Source organism: Zeugodacus cucurbitae, chromosome 2 (assembly GCF_028554725.1).
Source record: "Zeugodacus cucurbitae isolate PBARC_wt_2022May chromosome 2, idZeuCucr1.2, whole genome shotgun sequence".
NCBI lineage: Eukaryota > Metazoa > Arthropoda > Insecta > Diptera > Tephritidae > Zeugodacus > Zeugodacus cucurbitae.
Window position 1 is genome coordinate 23,584,047 of NC_071667.1, and position 25,647 is coordinate 23,609,693.

A 25,647-nucleotide genomic window follows, 5' to 3' on the forward strand; every position below is an offset into this window, starting at 1 on the left:
ATGTTATCTAAATTTTTATAGAGATTTAAGCAGTAGAAGCGAAGTTATAGTGTTCATGTTTTTCGCAAACGTCGAAACGGTGACTTGGATTGCCGAAAGAGTTTTCTACCGATTTAATTTTTTCAAATTGCGTAAATTATTTGCCGTTTTAATTTTTTTCGTTTAAAATCTCATATCAAAGTTATGAATTTTTCAATACATTTCATCAGAGGAGAAAATTAGCATTTATGAGAAACGTCCCCGTTAGCAGAATTTTTCCCATTCTTCTTCCTGAACATATATGTATAACCTCTTAATTAATTATAATAACCTCTCTTAGCATCAAATAACAGGTTTCCGGTTTGTATATAGATTGCTTTTGCCTACCTTCCTAATATAATTTAGTAATAAAAAGGGGTAACTCATATATGTAAAGCTGGAAGACCGAGAAAGAGTTTGACCGTAGTTTTCGCATCGCCTCTTTCATCATGATTTGAATTTGGTAGTATTGTATGAGCGCACTCCCGAGGGCTTATCGTCAGAAACTTGGTTAAGTACAAGAATTACAAGTATTCAGCCAGTTGAGATGGGATATCTTCAATGGTTCAAATTGTATCAACAAAAAAATTTGTCAGGTAGAATGAAAAAAATTAGGCCAAGATTGCTAAATCGACCGACCAATCATTATATTAAGTAAGTCTTACCTTCTAGAAGAATGAAATTCTGGTACACTAGATTAGAAAAAAAGTACCCGGAAACTTTTTTATTTATTTAATTTTTATTTAAATGCTTCATATTTCTTAGGGTTTTATGTGATTCAAAGTGCTTACTAACTACAGATACTTTTTATTCATGTGATTCCTTTAATTTAACAGTATTTTTAATTCGGCAAACATGTATTGTTAATTGCCATGTTCGTTTTTATTTTCATTTCAATCAATATTTTTTTATTTTTGGAAGAGTCAAGTCTTGAGAGAAAAACCTTCAGTGCGTGCACATTGTGTGCTCCTTGCTTACTATATTCCTAAGTAAGCATTTGTTTAATTAAGCTCAACTTCCTTTCTGAAATCTTTTGGCTCCATTTTAATATTATATTTTTAAATTTTTGGTTTTTAATTTTTTTTTATTTTTGCTTTCTGCATTTATGACTTCTTTTCGGTTAAATTATAAAGTTGCTTGGCAATAACCGACAGCTCCACATCGATCGGCTTGGTGTCGTCATACAGTGATGGTGCCTCACATAGAATCATGAATGTACCAACTAAGGATGCGATCATGAAGAGCCATAGAAAGAGACGATCCAATACCATGGCAACGAAACCCCAATCTTGATCTTCCTGTAAAGAAAAAGGAAGATAATGTGTTTTATTTAGTTAGAGCTTCAGAAGTGAATTTTTGTTTTATTATTGTTAGTATGTATTATAAAAAAAACCTGAAAATGGCTTGAGAGAGGACTCCAACTTGTGGATTATAATGTCAAATTTACAGTGGTTTTAGAGGTCTACTGAGAATTTCAGATAGTTCTGGTTGCATGATTTTAATTCTTCTGAGAGTGAAGATTGCAAAATGGTTTTCGGAAGTGCCATTGAAAGCTTTGGATAAGTCTGTTTTAGTTTAGTCCACGACTTATCTAAGTGCTTAGGTGGTGCTGAGCCCTATAAAGATGCCTGTAACTGTTTAAGTGACTGCCCTTATTAGCTACACTTTCTTAATTACCTCCCGGACAAGCGCTGAATGGACCACAATGATTTTCCAGTCATTTTGAACTATACTTGTTAAGAACTTGGCTACACAAACACATTTGCTTTACCCGCTAAACTTTTTAGACTGCTCATCACAAACTTTTCACTGTCTCTTCGCGCTAAGTCTGCAATTGAAATGCGTCTTTTCATAATCAAGGGATTCGCTGAAGTTATCAGCGACATGTTGACTGGCCATTCATCTTTCAATCATCGCAATCAATTGCCAAATGATCGATGTAAACCGCAAAAGTTGGGTTTTCGCTGTTGTTGTTGTTATTGTTGAGTTGTAGCGATTGACCCGTTTTATTGCTTTTGCGCGCTATAAAAAGTCATTGCTCTATTTTTGTTGTTGTTGACGATGAATAAGAAGCCCCACAGCCAAAGGCTAAAGCTCAGTTGGTTGATGGCTTTTATATGTGCATACATTTGTATGTTTAGCGGAATATTTATTCTTTTGATTGTAACAGCACAACATAGCCGAAATCCACTTTTAATTACTTTTGTGCAATTGACTGCCATCGGGTAACCGAACAGCAACAACAACTACAAATGCCACCAACTCTGACCAAAGAAACCGCTACAATCGGTGGCGTGGATTTTAGTGTTTTTGTTTTGTTTTATTTTTTTGGATGATTTGGCGGTTATTCACTGTAGTTGTTGTTGTAGCCGCCAAGCTATACGTGTTGTTGTGATTTGTTGTTGCAATTCAGACAGACATGTGCAGAAGTTTGATACTTTAATCAACAACAAACGGACGTGTACGAGCAGCAACGCTTGACTTTGTTGGGTTTTCGCTTGGAAGGGGCTCTATGTGAGGGTGTGCTTACTACTTGCTGACTGATAGCCCTATGCGTTGATGTGTTTCAGTTGAGATAAGCGATGAGTTTCTTTGAAGGATTGCTGACAGTTCGCTGAATGCAAGTTATTGACGAATTGCCGTCAAATCGTTTCGTTCGTTTACTCAATCAAATTGGGTTGGGATTTAAAATCTGAGCTTCATTATAATTAAGAAATTACGAATCGACAAATGCAATGGGAGTTTATCTGACACAAAAGTAAGTTATCAATATATTTGTGCTCAACATGACATAGATTTCTCTAGTTCCTTGATCTCACATTACAACAAAATATTCACAAACCTCTGTCCGATACATCTGCTTTATCTAGAATATAATGTGTAGTGCTGTTAGATCTGCTCCCTAATCCTTAACTCAAAGAGATCTACCCTATTTTCACATACTTTTTATCATTCGTTAATCATTTCTTTCATCCACTTCGATATCATGTATCTATTCGATGTCCACAGAGATCTATTATAAGATATCCAAAAAATAATTTGAAACTCTTTATAAAGTTGGACACGTATGTATTGAGAGGTTTTAATGAACTTCTTGTCTTGTATTACCCTTTGTTATTAACCTCAATAATGTAGAGTTTCAACGTTTTTTTCTCTGTCTTTAAAGAACTCATGAACTTAACTACTAAATGTAACAGTCTCACTCATATTCAGAAATTTCATAAAATTTCACAAGGAATCGTCTAGATAAATGAAAGTAGTTAAATTTCCTTTGAGGTCCGAACATTCTGAGAAGCATACTAAAGTAGAAATCGTCACTTTCTGTAGACTGTATAGTATTGTTTGATTTCTTAAGAAGAAAAAGTATTGTCTCTGAAGTGATTTGAAAAGACATTGCTATACTATTAAATACCACACCGCCTTGAAACACAAAAGTACAGCAACCACCAAAACTAATTAACGCAGGTCAGAAATGATAAATTCATAATCAAATGTAATCCACAAAATGTTCAAAGCTGTATTGATGGTGGTCATTACGCAATATAATTATTAGTGAAAGCTCAGGAGAAAGCTTAACAGTTTATCGCCGGTGTGCAACAAGCAAAGCAAGGAAATTAGATTATGTAGCCATAAATGTGCTTCCAAATATGAGAATTACTATGTAAAGTTCAGAGCCGAGTGCAAAGGGCGAGCGCAATGAAGCGAGTAATGGCGGCATTGAAGTATGTAATAGTTAGATATGAGTTAAAGTGTGAGTAAAATGTTGAGCTTTTAGCAAAAGTTGCAATACTGAAAAGTTTAACAATTACAACAAAAACAATACGGGGAAAATAAAAACAAAAACATATCGTACAAGAAACAAAGCAATTTGGTATCAATATTTCCAGCAAAGCGTTGTATTGATTACTGTGAGTAATGATTGTACACAATCGAGCGTGAAATTAAAAATGAATTTTGAAATAATAGCAGACATTTTCGAAAACCGCAAAAACTCGGCAGGAAATATTTTGTATATACATATACATACATATTTATAAATACTTATTTAAAAAGTGAACCTTTAAAAAGTAAGAAATTTTTAGTAAAGCTTAAACAAGGACAATGCTAAATGTCAACCATGCCTCTACGGCCTAAAATAATTTTATTGAACTATTGACCCAAACCGGGATTTTATTTTTGTATTGGTCGAGCTATTCCCCCACTTGAATATGCTGAGGTGACATGCATCACAAATGGCTGGCGGGTTAATGTTAAAGCTACTTCCGTCTCGGACATTCTCTGGGTGTATTCCTCTTCTGACATCGTTATGTCGGTCTGGTAGTTATTGGTTAAATGATCCCCTTTTTGCGCTGGTCGACTCAGATCATATGAATTCATAAGATAATTCTTCAACCCACCCAACCAACTCAATTCTTTGGATGGATACTGGCCCTAGATAGGACTCTTTTAGACATGAATGCTAGCAAATTAACTAATAAGAAAAGAGATGAGAAAAAAGGAAAGTACGTACGTACGGAAACGTATTTAGGAAAATGTCATGTAAAGAGCATAAACTAAATGGAGTCTTTACTGGCAGTATAAAGTTGGGAGGAAAAAGCCACTAGGAACTCCTATAGGAAACACTACATTTTTATACTATCGCAACATGTTGCACAGAGTATAATAGAGTTGCTCACATAACGGTTGTTTGTGTCACCCAGAAAAGTTATATATCGGGTTACATACAATATATAAATGATCAGGGTGACGAGCAGATTTGAAATCTGGATGTCTGTCTGTCCGTGTAAGCGATAAAAAAAATTGAGATAAAATTGAGATATCTTAATGAAATTTGGTACAAATATTCCCTAGCACCCTGAGGAGGTTGGTATTGAAATTGTCACGCCCACAATATGTCGAAAACCGAAAACCTATAAAGTATCATAACTAAGTCATAAATAAAGTTATGAAAATTGTATTTGGTACAGAGGATCACATTAGGGAGGAACATATTTGGGTGTAATGTTTTTTGAAAAGTGTGTGTGGCCCAGCCCCAAATAGGTTTTTTTTGATTAAATCACATCGAACATTTTTTTACAAATTTCAGAGAAAAAGATTTTGTTTGTTTTTGTTGTTGGCGCAGGGTAACAAAATGCTATGTTGTTGTACACCTTGATATATTCCTGAGCGAATGAAGTCATTTAGGCAAGGATATCTGGAAATATGAAGGAGAAATAAGCAAATGAACTGATTACTCGCAGTAGTCAAAAGTATTTACACTTGGGCTCTTAAAATTATTCGATTATTCGAATATCCGGTTTGTAACCGTTCGTACGAATATTAACCGGTTAGTACTATTCGATTAGTCGCAATGTTACGACTATTTGAATAGTCGTTCTACTGCGGTTATTCGAATAGTTATAAAAATGGAAATTGAATGAACTTACACTATTCGAATAGTCGACGACGAACGGTTAACCGGATAGTCGGAAATAGGCGGTTAATCGAATAGTCGATGACTGAGGACTATCCGAATAGTGCAAACCGAATATTATTATTCGAATAATGCCCTATTCGGTTAATTCGGTTAGTCGATTAGTCGAATACCAAGAGCTCTCATTTACACATATTTTTTTTTTGCGTCAAAAGTATTTACACCCCGCGATTTAGCCTTTATTCTTGGCGTAGTGATTGGCTTCTATTGCATTCATAACTAACTAACAAAGCCTTAAAATATAAAACTTGGCAAATAAAATGTCGAAAACAAAGGAATTATCGATTATAACTAGATCGGAGGCTGTTATTAAGCTTAAGACTGGTGTTTCGGCTTCGAAGTTAGTAAAAAAAATATAGAAATTAAAGGAATACTGTTTATAACGTTATTAAAAAGAAGGAGACAAACAATTGAAAGGACAAATTGAAGAGAACTGGGCAGAAACCTGTGATAACTCAAAGATAATGTAGAAGATTAGTAGAAACAGTCATACAAAATCCCACAATTAGTCCTGTTAATATTGCAGCAACAACATATCAAAATAAGCACCTACGTTGTGCATAAAGTGGTCAATACTTTCGAAATCAAAAAAGTGATATGCCTTTTATTTGCCTTAAATTGCATCCTAAAGCTTGTTGTGGGCAGATAAAGTTGAATTTTAGTTCCAGGGCTTCTTTAGTAAACGCTTTATGCATTTACCATGTGAGCAGAAGAATACTTCAGTTTACGCTCGAAGGTCACTTGATCATTTTTTTGAGGAAGTTTTCATTACCTAAGTTTTGAAAATTTGGTACTAATTTAGGGACCCTAAATCATCCGGATATGTCAGATTTCCCATGACCATGCCATTGTAGTGGTTAGCCGGTCTTTTCCAACTATTGACTACATTGTACAACCGGACTATCAGGCTGTTATTGATGCGAAATGCGATGTAACCAATTATGAATTTATCACCTTAGAATAGTAACTTAGACTAAACGATAAAATTAAAAAAAATATCATTAAAAAAGAACAGGACTACTGCGAGTCATCAGTTCATTTGATTATTTCTCCGCCATATTTCCAGCTATTCTTGCCAAAATGACTCCGTTCTCTCAGGAATAGATCAAAGTTTACAACAACATAGTATTTTGTTACCCTGCGCCAACAACAAAAACAAACAAAATCTTTTTCTGTGAAATTTGTAAAAAATGTTCGATGTGTAAATAATTTTGACTACCGCTGTATATATTTGAGAACTAGCTGACCCCACAGGCTTTGCCCTGCGTGAAATTATTTGTTTTGAAAAGGAAAGAAAGTTGAATTTAGATTGTATTGAAAAGCATTTATTTGCGATTTTTCTACATTTTTTTTTCAATGTAACGCAGCTTGATAAACAAGATTTTTTGTTTTTGTGTTCGGGAGCGTAAATATACAGAGAAGATGGTTTTTCGACTCGTGAACACACCACATATAGCTGACCGTATCAAAAACATGGCATTTCCAGATTTATGCCACACATTTCCAGCGACTGTCTGTGTGACCTGTTGATTGACATCGCAAATGCAAGTTCCAGTGGAAACTAATACGTTTGAACTGAAATGGCAAATCGTTGGAACTCAGAGGAATTGGTGGAATCAAGCATTCTGCCCCTTGTAAGTCCATTTCAAAATTCTTGCAACTATCACATTATTCGATAGCTGCGTCACAATCAGGGTTTAATTACACGGTTTCGACATAATTACATAATAATGACGAATCCAACTTTAAGATGTAAATGATGCGGCGGCATGTCAAGCAAATCCAAAAAATTTAGAAATTCAACATACAAATCTCACTTGAGACATTCAATTCATCCGCCGCTGTTGATTTTGGAATAACAGGAAGTATTTGTCGAAAATCGACAGCTAACGGTATCATTGCGCAACCAAAGCGACGATTATTATTCCACAGATCTTTCATTGTTCTGCCTAGAGAATTGCACTTATCTCATACTATCAGTTTACAATTCTTACACTTTTACATAGCTTGCCTTGCAAACAGGTGTTACATTGATTTGCATGTTTAACGGAAGCTTCAGTGCCGAATGTGTCGTTCTTCCAACTTCTAGTAAAGTTGCAGCAATTCCAGTAGATGCGAGAGCCAACGCAATGCCATTTTGAAATCGTATTGTTGCCAACTCAATATTATCTGTTCCCCGTTGTTGTCAACTTAAATATAATTCTTTTATTATTATCTTTCTAGCAAATTTTTAATATTTGTTTACTTTTTCCCTGTACTTCCACGTATATTTCAATACTATAACAAATAAGGAAAGGCTAAGTTTGGGTGCAACAAAACATTTTATACTCTCGCAATTTATTGCTATAGTTTTATTAAGATATCACACAATTTGACCCATATATTCGGCATAAAGTCTAATAGAATAACGAAAATTATCATATATAGTATATTAGTTATCTCAAAAAAACGGTACTCACGGACTTTTTTTTAGATCATTAAAAGAGAAATAATTCTTTCATGCATAACTTTTGTGTATCTTGAACCGCTTTGGTAGCGCAAGGAACGGAAGCCCTCAAAGATAAATAATGTCCCCCGTTTTTTATACATTTACCACTGTTTCTTCGCTCTATCGCTATTGGTCGCAGCGTGATGCAGTAGTTTCGGAGATTAGCGCGTTCAAACAAACAAACTCTTCAGCTTTATAATATTAGTATAGATAAACGCTTTTCAATAGTCTGCAGCATTCATCCCACTTGCCATAAATAAGAATCACTCAAATGGAATATGAAAGCTGATATGAGAGTGTTACATACTCTTATGATATATATTTGTATAAGGAGATTATTTAATTTGAGTATCTCTACGAATGAATATAACAGTATAAATTTACATATGAACTCACCGCATTGAATTCATCCTGCCGTTGCATGTGATGCTGTATGAACATCACATTGTGAATAGCCTTTTCCAGCTCGAATGGATATTTTTTGCGCTGCGCCACATCGCTGAGTGAATCGTCTAGGCCGGAGAGTACCGATGGCAAGCCGTTGTAACCGCTGAGAGTGCTTAAGCCGCCACCCAAAGCGCCTACCAGACCGCTAAAGCTGTTTTCAACGAAATAAAAAGAAAGCAGGAAGGAAGAAGAGCACAAAAAAATACAACAATTTCAAGTAAAATCCATTTATGTATGTGAATAAAAATATAATAGAGTACCACTCTCTAGTAATAAGATTAATTACCGATTGGTTGCGCTGGTCGCATGCAGTCCATTGCAACCGCCTACGCCCAAAGCGCCCATGCGTCCCTGCATGCGTCGCAACGAATCTGGACTGGAGCTGCCCGAGTTCATTTGCATCTCATCCATAAGCGCCTTGCCGAACTTGGTCTTACTAAATTTGGTGCCATAATTAATTTTACTTGCCGCTAAATCGCGCAGCAAATCCTTTGGCACACGCATTAGCAATAATTTCGGCAGCCGTTTGATGAAGAAGGCGCGCACCCACGGTGCCATCTTGTGTGTGCTCGGCTTGCGGTAATGTATATTGAGTATGATAATCGTGATGACGACACTTAGCCCAACCAACAGCATAGTGAAAAGTAGATATTTGCCGAGCAGTGGAAGTGCCAGCGAAGTAGACGGTATAATTTCGGAGATTAGCAGGAAGAACATAGTCTGTGAGAGTAGAATGCTTATGCAGAGCGCGATTTTTTCACCAGAATCGGCGGGCAAGTAAAATACGAGTACCGATAAGTATGAGATGCCGACGCAGGGTATGATGAGATTAACGGTGTAGAAGAGAGTCTTACGACGCAAAGTTATGTTGAAGAAAATATCTGGAAGTACATATTATATATGATGAGAAAAATTAAAAAATACGATCCTATTCGCATCGACGCTTTTAAAATTTAAGTGTATCTAATCCGTGAAGGGTATGGCATAAAACCTTAGTTATGTTAATGACTACTACAGAATCTGCCAAGAAGTGGATGAAAACGAGACTATAACATAATATATCTTCTATGCGGATGTAAGGCTCTATATAGGAACAGAACTTTTATGAACCCGAAGAAAGTCCGATATTCTGACTGTGACTTGACGTCAGATATTTGATACAGGTAAGAATTGTACCCAAATATGTAATTAAAAGCATAACATTGACACAGTTATCGAAATATGAGAAAAAAGAGATATTGAGAATGAGAAACTTTATCGCAGCAATTATGGCTCCTTATTTTAAAGATATTCTACATAAACTATACCGTCATGAGCAATGTCGTGAAGAGTATGTGAAAAGGTTAAAAAATGCTGATCAGTTTTGCCAACAGGTGCCACTATGGACTGTGTAGGGAATTGAAAAATGAAGTTATCTTCCGTCGAACAAAAACCAAACTGTATGAGTCTCTTATCATCTCCGTTCTGCTTTATGAGAAGTAGTTTTGCGCATCATTGCCATATAATGGCAATTACTGTGAGCTATAGGACCTAGTAGTCTGACGGAACCAATTTTTTTACTATATGTGACCTGGTCTACGAAAAGGGAGCTAGCGTGCGAAAACTAGTTTTCTGGGAAACAGCTGTTAAAAATAAACAACTCTCATCTTCCATCCGAATCAACTAAAAAGTGAAAATTGATTTTTTGACACCTAAGCCCCCTTTCCGATTTTTGGATTTCATAGCGATATCTGAACGGGAAGTATTTATGAAGGCGCCTTCACACAAGCCGAACCACTGTGCTCTGGGAATATGAACAAATTGAAAAATAATAACTAAAAAATGTCTGGCGTTAGCTAACAAATGTCTTACAAGGAAAGATTGTTTTGGTTTGAGGTTACGCACATTTAAAGAATTGTGTTCGAAGGCTCTTAAGATTGTACCAAAAATTTATTGTGTGTTAACGGTATATACATAAATTGAATGTTTTGTTCTACTAAATTTTACAATATTTTTTTACACAAAGTTTTTCACCAAAAACTGTCTGCTTTTCTCTCAGTGTAAAACATGAAAAATTACAAGATCACAACAACGATTATAAAATCTAGGCATTGAAATAATCAACTAGAGACTCATAAACAATTTATACCTTGCCGCTGAAAAGTACGGTCTAAAGGCAGGCAGCACGGCAGGAGTGTGTTATTGAAATCTAAATATAGGGAGGATACATGAGTAAAAAAAAAAAACAAAAAAAGTGAAAGATACAAAAGTAAAAAAGTAAAAAATTTACGCTACCGTTAATCGGTTTAGCTTTAGCCGAATTGAATTTTGAAATGAAATGAAATAATCAACGAGAGACTCATAAATCTTGGCTGCCGCCTTCGCCGCCTGTGATTGCTGCCTTTGTAATTTCTGTTTATGTTTTTTTTCTTGTTACTTGCTTTGTTTTTGGGTTTCGTAGCGAGTAGCTCTTTGCCTGCGTTTTTGTTGTATTTGTTATTATCCTTATTTCTGATTTATGATGTGTTAGACTTTTGAGGCTTATAAATTGCATGTGCTTGCTATGCGGCTTTTGTCTGCACCGACGTGTGTGTATGTGGGTGTAAGTGCTCATACATATATATGTACAATACATACATATGTATCTAAAGTATATTTGTAGTTGTAAGGCATGTGTGCCTTCGCTGGTGTGCGTGCTTGGCGCTTTCTGGCCATGTTGACAGTTTGATTACACTTTGCATGCAAAATAATAAAGTCTTAGACAGCCGTACGTTGTAGCGTTCGGGGAGTATTTGTCAGCAGTCATACACATACAAATGAATTCTATTAAATGAATATGTGCTTTTAAGAGCTGTCATAGACGCACTACACATCTGGGTGTGTGTGTTCATGGGTTTAGAAATATTTCAAAGATTCATAAATGTTTCAGCATATTTCTGTTGAATTTTACTGTTAATTTAATTCTTTAGTTCTTTGAAATTGAAAATGCTGTGCAAAATTCCTACAGGACTGCATATATGCCAGCACAAACACACACACATGAATATAAATATATACATATGTATATTTGATTATAAGCACAAATATCTGCAGATAATTTAATTGTGTGTAAAGTATCTATTATGTGTGTCACTTACACACACATACACATAAATATACATAAACACAAAAATGCTGTTATTTATTTGTCTGTGGCATTGCAAATTCCCCACAGTATCTTACTCGATTTCAATGCATAGCACATTGTCGTTGTAGGGGCTTTGTTTGTTGGTTTGGGACTTGAAAGACCGAGCACGTTGTGGCGTACAAGTATACTCTCAAGCCAACAAAAGTACAATAAATTAAGTTAAATACTGAAAAATGAATTATTTTCAGGATTAAGGCAAAATAACCATGCCTTGGTTATGTAATAAATGTTGAGAATTGAATGTCGACAGTAGTACTATTCGTTAAAGAATTGGTTGGAGCAATGATTACAGTATTATTATACTTTGAGGGTAACGAAGTAGTCCTCTGCATACTAGACTTTTCAAGTGGAATGAAGAAAACTGTTTGAAGTTCCATACTTCAATGAGAGCCAAATTACAACAATAATGAAGTCGGTGTACAGCGGAGCGACCGTGAGCGCGAGTAGTAATGTAGATAATTATGAAGAAAATCTGAAAGAACTGGTACTTGAAGAAAGGGAAAATAGAGGTTTTTGGATCAAATAATATACCTATCAAGAAGCTAGACACCTACCGGAATACCCTGTAATAGATAGTTTTAAAGAAATATTGAAAAAGAGGTGAGATTAAAGTCAAGTTGAGCTCAAGCAAAATTTATACACAACATCGAATTGATGCTCACTATCTAAAAGCCTAACAAATACGATCTTCTAACACGTCTCTGGTTCAATGTCACTGAAGATAGTCTGTGATGGGTTCAAATCTAGTCAGAGGAAAGCTTTTAAAACTGAGAGTAATAAATCGGTGAGTTCGGCGAGTAATATAATCTTCCAAATAGTCTAAAAATTTATAAATAATCTCTATTTAAAAGCTGAATTTATTCTTGTAAATATTTTATATATATATATATATACATTGTAGGTAATATAATATAATTATGTTTATGTAACATATGTAAGTATTTTTAAAATTACCTGGATATGGTTCAGCACAACAGGGATAATATTTCTCATGTCGCTCTGCTGGCACACCTAAAATATCCCACTCCACGCTAGGATAGTACTCACGCAAATCTATACCAATTTCGACTTTGTTATCTTTATCGTTTCGCTGATTGATGTGCTTTAAATCGATCTAAGGAAAAAGAAGAGGAAATTTGTTAAAAATATTATTTCTGAAACATTAAAATATAGTTCAAAATTTAGAAAAAAGTCTTAAAAGTATCTTTGAAAAAATATATTTGTAATGTAAAATTAACTCAATGGTTCCTTTCTTACCTGATCACCATCATAGGTCCACGAACCGAATTTCATGAAGCATGTCTGCTGATCGAACGGGAAATATCGTACATCGATTTCACAGGACGATTTGAAAATAGCCGGCGGAGTCCAAACGACCTTGCCGGTGTAATGGAGAATAGCTTTCGTCATGGTGGTGACGACGTATTCACCATCAGCGCTGTTGGAAATAATAATTATATACGATTGCATAAATCCTAATATAATATATATAAGTAAGTGATAAGATAAAAAAAATTGGCACACTGGTGTACTTCAATATCTCGTCATTCTTTGAATAATCTATCTTTGAAAACTTAAAACAAAACTGTGATCGGTGCCTAGATCCATATAGAAAGACATGCTCCCAGACTGATAGCAAGAGTTTACCACAACAGTATTTGGATGATATGGACCGATTGCAGAATGAAGGATTCTAAGAGAGTAAGGTTAAATTTTGTGGTTGATTTTCGATTTGAAGATCACACCACGAACACTTTTTTATATAAATATTTGCTTTAAAGTTGATATCCTCATATAGATGTTTAAGTAATTTAAATTTATTAAATATAATATATATGTATGTGGAATTCATATTTATGAAGATCAATAATTCGAGCTATTTTATTTCATTTTTTAACCATTTACAATTCCGTTTGAATATGAAAGCGAAAAGTGAATTCAAATGGAATAATTGACAAATTAGAAATTTTAATTGCAAAAATTGCAACATCGTTTGACCTTACAGGGTGGTAAAAAATCAAAGTATATAAATATAGTCGATGTTAAACGGTTTGAGTAGAGTATTCGGTCATTTGGTTTGGCTGAAATGTGAGTAAAATTATAACTGAGATTTTATACTTTCAGCGAAGCCCAAACTAATAAATATTTAACAGTAGATATAGTATTTTACCGGGAATATTCGCTAACTAAAATGGTTGAAATTCATTGCAAACATTTCTGCTCTCTACAATACTCACTTATTATAGAGCACTATATCGGGCAGCCAAATATGCTCCGACGGTACATACAACTCCGTAACGCCACCATATTCCGAGGGATCCCATTTGAATTTGTGATCCTGCCATTCGTGTTCGAGCCAAACGTTTGTCGTTAAGATTTGATCTTTCAAATTCTGTAAAGAAACAAAGGGTGAAATGCAGGAAAAAAAATTAAATAAATTTTTTACAATGTCAGTTAAATATCGACACAATGATTGCATAAAATTACCCCGCACCAAGGCTGGATGAATGGCAGCGGCAGTGAGAGAGAGCATAACATGAAAAACTAGAGTTGATTGAAAAGGCAACCAACACTTAAGCATTTGCGAAATGGCTGCAGGCATTCGAAGAAACCCGTTGGCAATCGCATTGAATTGCCAACTGAGCTGTTCGACGACGACGCCTGTGAGCGCCTGATTGTGTGCTTTGATTTTTGCGCATTTTTTTGCTTTACTTCACTCTGTATTCACTATTTCATTGCTATTTCTATTTTTATGCGCTACGTATTTTGTGTGTGTGTGTGTATTGGTGTGTGCTGATTTCCTTTCGCTATAATTGCTGACCTTTTGTTTCAAAGTGCGCGCTTTTAATTTCGCCCGCATGTCCTTTTCCATTCATTATAGTGCAAATGAAAAGTCTAATTTCTTGACTATTAAATTTATTTCCTCATGCAATTGAAGAAGAGAAATGTGTATAAACCATTTTTTTACAGTTTTTTATTCGACCCAACACTTTTGCATAGTAATTGCCTTTTAGGTGTACTCTACTAGTTTGTTTGTGTGTGTGTGCGTTGTATGACTTTGTCTGTCAGTCAGTTGATTTGATTCTCGAGATGTGTGTGTATGTGTATGTGTAGACCGGTGTCTATTTGACACCATCAAATTGCTGTTGAATTGGCACTTTTTTGTGTCCTTTGTTGGCAATAAAAGGGACAGACTTTGATATTATTTCGGCGCTATTGGTGAATAAAGGTGTAAGGCAAGTTTTTAGCGCACCTTTGTGATTGCTTAGCGCTGTATGGAGTCAGTCGACAGCATAGACAGAAATGTGCTCAATTTAATTTTGGAATTGCTGATAAAAAGATAGAAGTACGAACAGACAAACTTGGTACACCAGTTACTTAGCCTTAGGGGCGTTAACAACTTCAAATACAATTGAAGGCGCCACTTTGTCTCCATGTGTGTGAGTGTGCCAAATGGTAAGGTTTTAAAACTGTTTGAAATTGTATATTTTAAAATGAAATTAAGAAAATAAATTCTTGAAATATAATTTGAAAATGTGTTGATGTGGCAATTGAAGTTTATGTGTGTTAATATAGCGATATCTGTATGCTGAACATCGAAGCATCAAAGTCACATTGGAGAATACTGGCAAGAGTGCTGAAATTAGTGCCAATATATTGTGCAGAATTGTGAGAGAAGCTTGATATAAAAGTTTATCGTCAGAATCTAGTAATAGGTTCAAAGGAACTCACACTCACACACGGGGCTTCTGCAAAAAAAGAAACAAGAATATTAGTTTTACAACCTTAGCAGACGTGAGATAGATGATTGGTCCAGAAAAACAGTATAGTACAGAATTTTTCATTCATTCAACCACGTCTTGGCTCATAGAATCGCGTTTGCCATCATGAGTTACTTAGGACTGAGTAGGCAATTTAAAAGTAATTCTTCTCTCGACAAACCAAAACTAACCTCTACAAGTCGCTTATTATTCGCATCCTGTATTATGACACAGTTCGGCGTAAAAAGATACATAGGTCATGTTGTCCGAATGGATGAAAGCATTCCAGCTTTGAAAGTGTTCGATGCAGTGCCCGCTTGTGGAAGCAGAGGAAGACTTCCACTCCGTTGGAAAGATCAGGTGGAGGGCAATCTGATTTCGCTAGGTGTTTACAATTTGCGCCAAATTGCAAGAAGAAGAATTGAATAGCGCGCTATTATTGATTCAGGGCAACGAGATTGCAGACGGGATTGCCAAAAGTGTGGGCCTCACAGTACGATAATCTGGATGAGGTATCGTTATTAAATCCAGATAACCTTCTAAAATCGGCGTCAAGCGCAGGCATCCTAATGGATGACTACTCCTCATTGACTACGTGACGGCACTCCATCTGGTATCGCAAAGGATCCAAACTGGTATATGTGTGGCTTATTGGCATACCAGACTAACCTAACCTAACCTATTATTGATTCGGCCATTAATCGTGTAAGCGCGTAAGCGGTGCCTTCGCCAATCAAACGCACATACACAGACAACTCCACATAATAAACTCCTCTCTAGTGAGAAAAAAGTATACTGTAATTGCGGAGACAGTTCGGAATGTCGAGAAATTTCATTGAAGAGCTCAGATTAAAGCGAGGACTAAGGAAAAAGCGTCATAAATGCTTAATAGGGGTTCTGGAACTGGAACGGGATAGTGAAAGCACACGTCGACGATAGCAGAATAAAGCAAGTGATGTCATGGGAACTGGAACATACGATTTTGAACTCCATTTTAGTATTCGGCCTCTTCAAATTCAAGTAATCCCAAAGCTTTTCCATTTGGGTTCAATAAACATAGATACCAGATACCAGATAGTTTTAAAAGCAAATAAAGAAGATTATATTTAGTAACAAGAGAACTCTTTCTCACATTAACCTCCAGGGCATACGGACATAATTATTCTACCAAGTATAAATTAGGAAGATCGAAAATGCAGTATGATTTTAAAGAAAAACACTTTTTTGGTTTAGTTATAGCTATTTATTTCCAATGACCATTTTCTTTTGCACTCAGAACAGTCATTGGAACCAAATCCGGAAATATGGTGAATGCAGAAGAAAATAGTAATGAATGCATGCAATTGGCAATCTATTTTTTTAGGTTGTCTGAAAGGCATGTTCAGCGCAATTTAACTAACTCGAAGACTATAAAGCAGGTAGTGAGAGTCTAACAAACAGTATTTCAAATAGATTGCTATAATAAATTAGTTGAGTTCGAAAGAAAGTTCGCTACTGATTTCAAGACATTTTATTTAATTTCTTCTTCTTGTTAAATTGCTTATATCCTTTTTTAATTATAACTATTTAGCCAATTAACAAACATAATAATTTCCATCACTCAAACACACTTACCAAATCGATCAGCTGTGATAAGCGCAGGCCGAGTTTTACCAAAACCGTGTCCGTATTATTGCTAACAGGTCGTATGAGCCGATTGTAATTGCTGAGCAGATCATCGTAGAGCCGTTTGGCGTCGGGATTCGCGTGCACTTGGACAACGCTTTCGCAGAGCAATAGCAACACAATTAAAAGGCAAATAAATTTGCAATTTAGCCAATAAGTGGCTAAATTGCGTAGCGATGACATTTTCTACAACTTGCTTAGTTTAAGCACCGTTATTTGCATATCTTAATAAGGTTGAAAAAAATCGTGTGCGCGCTTAAAAGTATGCAACGCTAGATTGATAAAGACAAAATTCAATGCATATTTACGGACGCATATGACATAGTTGCTGCGAGCACAGGCATATTAGATTTGCAACGGAGCCGCTTGTGGTGGTGGTTACCGTCTATTTTTACTGCACCCACCTTATGCTTGTCGTCGCTTATTTGTTTTCTTACGATTTTTACTTTTTATTTATTTTGCTGCGTTGATGTAGCTTTTGTTTTTGCCTTTTGCTTTTAGTACACTTTGCTGTGACGTCTAAGCGATTTAGTACTAAAAGCAAGTACTAAGAGTCTCTTTTGATACAAGCTGGGTGTAGAAACGTCAGCAAATTGAACAGCTGGAATAACACTCGCTCCTCGTGAAATGACAGCGGTAAGCTGTTGCTGAGAGTTTATCGCGCTGAGAGAGCGTGTGCTTCGTGTCAAGTGGGAAGCGCAGGACTGGGCGTACTTGGTGTGAGCGGTATGAAATGTTGTTGCTATTGTTGTGATGCGCACGTTTTGTTGCCGAATTTGTTGTTGTTTTGTTGAGTGCTTGTAGCGTCCGTTATATGTGTCATTATGTTATTTGTTCTGTGTTTTTTTTGTGATTTTGGCCTGTGTCATTGACTTGATAGTTGCTGATGGCGGCCGCAACGCGCCTAAAAATATACTTTCGTTTTTTTTTTTTGGTTCACCAATATTTTGCTCTCATTTTTGGACAACACGTTTTTGGAGAAATATTTAAATTTTTTAGTAAATACTTTGAAGTTGTTTATTTTATTTTGAAAACTTGAATTAACTTTGTTCCAAATTATAAAGCATTTTTCGTGTAATACCGTTAGATATTAATTGACTTTTATTTTCAACACATTTTTTCACATTTCTCTTTGCACTGGCTATTGCAACTACTTTCGTGCACTGGAGACGCGCCGTAACATCACAGTTCCTTGCGCAAAAATATCAAAAACCGTACTGAAGCGCTGAGTATTGTTTTTGTAGCGTCGCTGCCATTGCCGCTAAAATATTGTAAGCGTGCCACAATGCCGCATCTGATTTGTCGCTTCGCTCGCACAAAAAAACAAAGAAATTCCAGCACAAACGAAAGTGGAAGCTGTTGGATGCTGCAAAAGAGCCACGAAGCAAGCTCGCTCCAAGCGCTTTCTCTCAGTTGAGCGCAACTTTTTTTGTAGCTGAGTGTGCAATGGAAAGTATATTTCATTGCAGCGAGTTTCACACACACTCGCCGTATTTAGTTTCAAGTTGGTTGTAGTTAATTTATTACGTTTTAAGGGCGTGCTTCGTGCTTTACATTGTATCCTGCATCTAATGTCTGCTAACTGCTATATATTGTGTGCCATGTTGACAAGCATTCTTGTTTGGTGCGAGTGTATTGGTACATGCGCTTTGAATGAAATTGGAGAAGGCCTGCTCAATTGAAGAAAGGTTGAAATGAAAATTTATTTATTTGTTTTAATACATGCAGTGTGATATTTAAATAAATTATTTTGGTAATATTTAGGAGTAAAAAATTATTATATTCAGTTTAGTTTTTATCGACCCATTTATTTATTTTTGTTTTTTTACTATTATAATTCCGTAACGCTTGTACATAATACTTAAAATAATATAACAAAGATGAAAGGAGCATCTTCCAATATATCGGTTAAAATCTTAGCATAAATATTATCTCTGATATGTGACAACTCTCTTTTAAAAAATAGCGAAAACAGAAAATATTGGAGAGTTTGGAGGAAATTGGTTCAAAAGTAACGCTAGTTCCCATCTGGCTGAATTTATAACGTCCGATGAGTTGGATATCTTAACAAAATGAAGTGAAAATCTTTTGTTGGACAAACTCTTTTTTGGTGTGGAAAATTGGTAAATTCGGTTCAAGACCGATATATTATATATGTATATTAATTTTCGTAACTGTGGCAGACTATATTACTATTCTAGAAATTATTTATCAAGCATGAGGCATTAGGAATTAAATTACCTAAAATATATTGAACAGGTCCGGATCTTCTCTTTTCCAAATATTCCCAATATATTGATTAATGAGATTTGGTATGGTATATCTCAGGTAATGACTTGTTTAAAATCAAGTTCTTGAAACATTAATAGTCGTGCAATCAAAATAAAAGTGTACTATTAAAAAATTATAATTAATTATAATAAATACTTTTAAAGTTTCACTATGAAAAGGTAGTGACAATAAATTTTTTGTAATTTCATATTTATTTTATTTTATTTCAATTTAATTTAAATTAATTTAATTTATTTATTTTTTTATTTTATTTTTTTTATTTTATTTTATTTTATTTTGTTTTATTTTATTTTATTTTATTTTATTTTATTTTATTTTATTTTATTTTATTTTATTTTATTTTATTTTATTTTATTTTATTTTATTTTATTTTATTTTATTTTATTTTATTTTATTTTATTTTATTTTATGTTATTTTATTTTATTTTATTTTATTTTATTTTATTTTGTTTTATTTTATTTTATTTTATTTTATTTTGTTTTATTTAATTTAATTTAATTTAATTTTGTTTTATTTTATTTTATGTATTTTATTTCATTTAACTTTAAATATTTCTAGTTTGCATGAACACACACATTTGAACATTTAAATTTTATGTTATACTCAACATTAAAAAATTTCGGGGTTTGTTTTTCAACTGTTTCTCTCCCGAATTTATAAGTGTTTCTGTTAGCTGTTAAATTACTCTTTTTATCTGTTATACACCTCTCTTTTCTGTTATTATATTATTCTTCATATGGCAAGTCTCCAAAACTACGGACTTAACAGGTTTTTAACAGCTCAATAATACTGCAACGTCAAAGGCTCAGACTCAACTCAGACTTATTTTGTTTTATATGAAATTATCTCTATATATTTGCGAAATTCTCAAAAATATCTTGTATGATACTCTACTGAACAAAAATAAATACGATTTCTAAATTTCAAAAACACTCAGATTTTCCTTCGGTGGTTGAGAGAAGTGCTTTTTAAATATTATTATAAATTAGGTTTTCTGTATGATTCCTTTTTTTTATCTCTGTTGGGTTGGTTGGGAACCTCAATTTTTAGCAACTAACATGTATGGACTAATTCTAGTCTAAACTACAGTTAAAGATGACGCATAATTGTATTAAAAAGCATGGTTGTTTTGTAGACTTTTCTCTTTAAAATATTCAACTACCTCTCATTAACTTTGATGTTTAAATAACACTGTGATAGCTTTTTTCAAAATAAAAAAAAACAAGACCAAATTCGACGGTTTCCCCCTATTTCGGGTCCTACGAATCGAACTGCATCATTACTTTTTTGAGTTACAATCATGGTTTCATACAAAAATTTTTGTTGAAGTTTTTCATCAAAGTGGCCAATTGTAAGAGAAAGGCACATTTTTCTTCGGCACATTTTTCATTTTAGGTAAACTTTCTTTGGCAAAGCTTCTCAGAATAAGTCCGTCTTATAAGATACAAAAAAAAAAATAAAACAGCACACTAACATCGTTAGTGTAGCTTTTTTAAAAAATACAAATTTTGTTAAGTTTTCTTTATAATGGTTAGTTTGCTCAGAACGTTGTCTTTGCTTAAGTTTCCTACTATTACAAGATGTCACTCAATGTATAAGTATCAAAGGGTAAATTAAAATATTGACGAAACGTGAGGGAAAAAACATTAAAAAATGGATTAAATTTTAGTTTTTTCGACATATTGGCTATAAGAACACAAAAAACATTGGTTTTGGGGTTTACGGTCATCTAAGAACTTAAAGACGGACTTATTCTGAGAAGCTTTGCCAAAGAAAGTTTACCAAAAAAGTCAACATTGAAAAAAGTTAGACACCGAAGAAAAATGTGCCTTTCTCTTACAATGGGCCACTTTGATGAAAAACTTCAACAAACATTTTTGTATGAAACCATGATTGTAACTCAAAAAAGTAATGATGCAGTTCGATTCGTAGGACCCGAAATAGGGGGAAACCGTCGAATTTTGTCTTGTCTTTTTTTTTGACTAACACAGTGTAATTAGAATATTAAAACAGTTAGTTAAATTTATTAATTTAATTAAGTATTTGGAGATAATTTTTTAAGTCTCTTTATGAAAACCTTCAAAGTGGTTTACAAAACATTAAATTTTATGAAAAAATGTATTCTCTATTTATTTATTTAATTTTCTAAGAATGTTTTTTAGTATGAGACGATAGTCAGTCCTCATATTATCAAGATCTTTACAAGCAATAGTCTATAACCTGAACTCCATCGGTCCAGTCTTAGATGACTTCCTCTGAGCCCGATTTTTAGTTTGTTTCTCACTAATTTCTTCATCGATAACTCCGGTTCTGAAACTTCAAACGAATTTCTTTTATTGAAAAAGGTCTCGAGTCAATCATTTCTGTGAGAAAACATAATTCGATAAATTATTTTTGAATATCTTAATATTGGCTTGGCTGTTGGTATACCGTGAAGTTTATGTATTGAAAAGAGATAACAGATATACTGTAAGCTGTGTAAGCTTTCTTATCATAATGTTTAAGTTCAAAAATAAATAAATAACTAATATTTCGATATTCTTTAAATGGCAAAAATCCATCCGCAATTAAGCGAACTCACCGCATACCCCACTATTTATTTCTTGATTTCAGCAATGTTTCTCCCTCATGCTATCTGATGAACTTATTCGAAAAGTTGCGAATATACATAAATACCATGCCTAAGTCCATAAAGATCTATGCTGTGTGATAATTCTACATTTGTCCTTTATGTTTGCGAAAGTTTCGAAAGCTCGTGAACTGCAATTAATTACAAGGCAAAAACTACAAATTACATAAGGCGAAGAGAAGGCACTTGGAACATACCGTTATCAGCGCGACAAACAACAATAATACAACTAAATAACAATATTTACACGTGAACAACAACAATAAAACAAACAAGTGCCATTCGGTGAGCACTAATTGACAAGGTGTGTCATAAAAGTGACAGCCGATACCGTTGAAGCTAAGTTGTTATAACGGTAACTGCGTAAAAGTCGACACTTGCCGACGAAAAGGCCAACAAATGACGGTTAAAAGCTAGTCAAAGCAGGGGGCGAAACGGCAGAAGTGTCGGAGAGGGGTATGACGTGAAAGCGGCGAAGTAACGAGAGTTGTCACTATAGTTTGCATGTAGATGGCTGACGCAAGTGTTGAGTGATGTGTACTGGGAGTATGACAGTCAGGCTGCGCGCTGAAAAGTATGCTACGAATAGTGCGTTAATAATGCCTAAGCACTGACAACGAAATAGTAAATTAACACGATGATTGCTGAAGCATAACCGGAGGGCGGGGAACGGCTAACAGTGAGTAGAGTACTAGCCAAGTTCGAAGGGAAAAACAAAAATCAAATAGCGGCAAACGGGCAAGTGTGTAATGACTTGCAGGCCATCATAGTGCGCAGTTTCACACTTTTCCCTGACACGTGCATGTGTTGCTGTGGTTGTTGCTGGTGCTTACTGCTCGCTAAGTGTGGCTGCGTGTATGTGTGCGTTGGGAGTACAACAACGAAAACTCAATTAAAATTTAAATTTTGCAACGCAACAAAGTAAATGACAAAAGTTTTGGCGTGATTGCTTGGCACAATTCTACGCAATAACAGCAAAAACAAAAGCAACAACAACAACAACAACAAAACTCAGGAAAGTGTAAATTAAAATTGCGCCAAAAATATGCAAAGCAGGCTGCAAAAAACTATTACATAAATAATAAACTTAAAAAGGTTGCACGCACTTGCCTTTATGTATGTATATATGTATTTTTGCGACCGGCAACCACTGGGAGTACAAGCACTAATAATCTGCACTTTAATTGCGTAGCTTCAAAATTTTGTCATTATACAGTTGTTGTTGTTGTTGTCAAGGTAAAATATCAGCATAAACGTTAAGTAAAGATGCCTCAACAAAGAAAGATGCAACACCAATGCAAAACTTCTACACACAAAACTGCAAAATTCAAAGTGATTAATAATTCCCAATGTGTCCATTGCCGACTTCCGTTTTGCTGGCGTAGTCTTTTGCTGCTAGACGCAAGGCAGCAAGTAAGAAAAGAAAAGAACAGCAACAACAACAAAGAGCTAAAGAAAGCGACGATATGATTGTCGGCTTACAGCTGAAATTGCTTGCTTGCTTGCTAGTATTTAATGTAGTGAGTGTGTGTGTGTGTGCGTGTCTTTGTGGTAGATTCATTTATGCGCTTCTCCGCTTCGTTTGCGTACGACACCCGCAAGGAAATGAGAAAAGTTTCACTAGTTGACGCCGAGTTGCGTGAAGTTGAGTTGCCGTTAAGTTGGGCGACGTTCATTTGGCTTGACTTGCGTTGATTGCATTTAAGAATGTGCTCTGCTCTGGTGTATGTGTGGGCGTGCGTGAAGAGCCCTGTAGGAAAAATTCGGAAAGGCAAATTCGGAAAAGTTTTTTAAGAAACCACATATAAGCAAATATAGAAATTCTGTTGATTTTTTATCGAGCAGTTGTGCTTCAATATGTGGAGAAGAGACTTGAGGTATTGGTATTCATGAGGAAGTTTAAGGTGCGATACCAGTGTCACTTTCAAAAAATCGATTTTGTTTGGGTTATTCGATGGTTTATACATTCAAAAATATAAATATGAAATCGCCAAGGTCTTGAATAGATTGTGAATGGCAACGTTCTACGACCTACGATCTTTTTCATTGGTTAAAAATTGTCAATTTGGTATTAAAAGCGTTCATTTTTTGTACCTTAAAATATGACAGAACCACGCCGTTTTGTTAATTTTTGATATTTTTCAAAAAAAACATAGGAAAGAAATATAGGAAATACCCTCAACTTTAATAATCTTTTTGATTTTTTTCTTCAGCTATTCATTCGGCTGGAATCATGTCATCAGTTGGAGAACTTTTTTTGGCACCTCCGAACGCAGCACATAACTCCGTTATTTTTCAATATTTTTGTAAAAAAAAATCTTAAAATATATCTGATTATGTCCTAAAAACTTTGAAACATGCGATCGAATACTTTTAAAATGAACATGTATATATATGTCAGACTTCATTCAACAAATGCTCATATTGCTCCGATTTCAATATTTTAGTCGTTTGCAAAGTTTGATTGTCTAATGGCACTATTTTTTACATCAATATTGTTTAGGAATGGTGAGAGCATTTACATAATAAAGTCTCATTAACTAACTTCGTAATTCATTTCTCTCACAAAATGATTTCCTACAGGGTACGCTTACATCATTCATGTGCCAGCTAATTTATTGTTGCTTTTGTTATTTTAGTAGGTACACTTGAAAACAGTTTTTTTGCTTGGTTTACTGCAATGTACACAACTTACTTATCTCTTGTACTACACGCTTCGCTCAGCGTATGAGTTGCAAATTAGGAGTAAATAATTCGTCTCTTTTTTCACAACGAAAAATTTCTATCATTAGTTAAAAACGATGGTGTCATCTCATTGTACATACTAGTTATTTATAATATGTTTAGGTGTGTGATGTGATGCTTGAGTTTTGCACGAAGTCATGCTGTTGATATATATTTATATGTTAATATAAGTACGAGTATAGATGATTGCTTTGCTGATAAAAATAAGCTTCGAAAATATGACTGAGAAATTTATTTTGTTGTACAACAATATGTTTGTAAAAACTTGCATATATAGATGCTTCCTCTTTAATATGCATACTTACAGTTATTTTCATATATTATTATACATATGTTATTTGAATTTTACGAATTTAATTTTTTTACAAAAAATTTCGACATTTTAAAGTGTTGTTTGTATGTTTATGCAAGTGAAGTGATATCTAAAGCTGATTCATATTAAATTTTAAGCAAATAATACATTAAAAAAATTTTGGGAAAAAAACCTATGAAAAGTTCGCAAAAAAATGCATGGAAAAAGTGGTTGAAAATCATCACCAAAGCTACAAAGTCATTGCTTGGTGATTTCGGTTTCTAAAGGCCTCCGCTTTATCAGAAACTTCCCCTTCGTTTAGTAGATTTATTTCTTTCTTGGTGTACCGAGTAACGAAGCGAATGATATTCAGAGGATGTCTAAGGTTTGGTTATGTACCGCACTCATGGAGAGAGGCTAGGGTGGTTTTCATACCGAAGGCAGGTAAAAACAATCCAACCTACTCGAAAGAGTTCAGGCCCATAAGTCTTACCTCTTTCCTTCTGAAGGCGCTGGAGAAAATACTAGATGCACATATAAGGGACACAGCGCCTCCTGGCAGCTTGTCAAAATCGCAACATGCGTATACAAAAGGCAGATCCGTGGAGACTGCACTCCATTCACTGGTATATAACATTGAAAAAGCTCTAGAATACAAGGAATATGCTCT

At 34.7% G+C, this 25,647-nt stretch overlaps 1 protein-coding gene across 1 annotated transcript; it reads right to left on the reverse strand.

The window, feature by feature from the left end:
- Nucleotides 1-837: 837 nt before the first annotated feature.
- Nucleotides 838-18,659, reverse strand: LOC105216716 (acetylcholine receptor subunit alpha-like 2). The gene is made up of 7 exons (XM_054233826.1): nt 16,968-18,659; nt 13,830-13,984; nt 12,850-13,030; nt 12,547-12,706; nt 8,713-9,307; nt 8,376-8,577; nt 838-1,316 (listed from the first exon to the last, which is right to left on the reverse strand). Exons 1-7 carry the CDS (start codon nt 17,199-17,201, stop codon nt 1,122-1,124), a joined length of 1,722 nt encoding a protein of 573 aa, XP_054089801.1. The 5' UTR covers nt 17,202-18,659; the 3' UTR covers nt 838-1,121.
- Between the last annotated feature and the right edge of the window lie 6,988 nt (nt 18,660-25,647).

Coding starts and splice junctions, on each gene's coding strand:
- LOC105216716 (XM_054233826.1), bottom strand. CDS start 17,201: ATGTCATCGCTACGCAATTTAGCCACTTATTGGCTAAATTGCAAATTT. Junction 13,031..13,829: donor GATATAGTGCTCTATAATAA/GTGAGTATTGTA, acceptor TATTTCCAACAG/CGCTGATGGTGAATACGTCG. Junction 12,707..12,849: donor GGACCTATGATGGTGATCAG/GTAAGAAAGGAA, acceptor CTTTTTCCTTAG/ATCGATTTAAAGCACATCAA.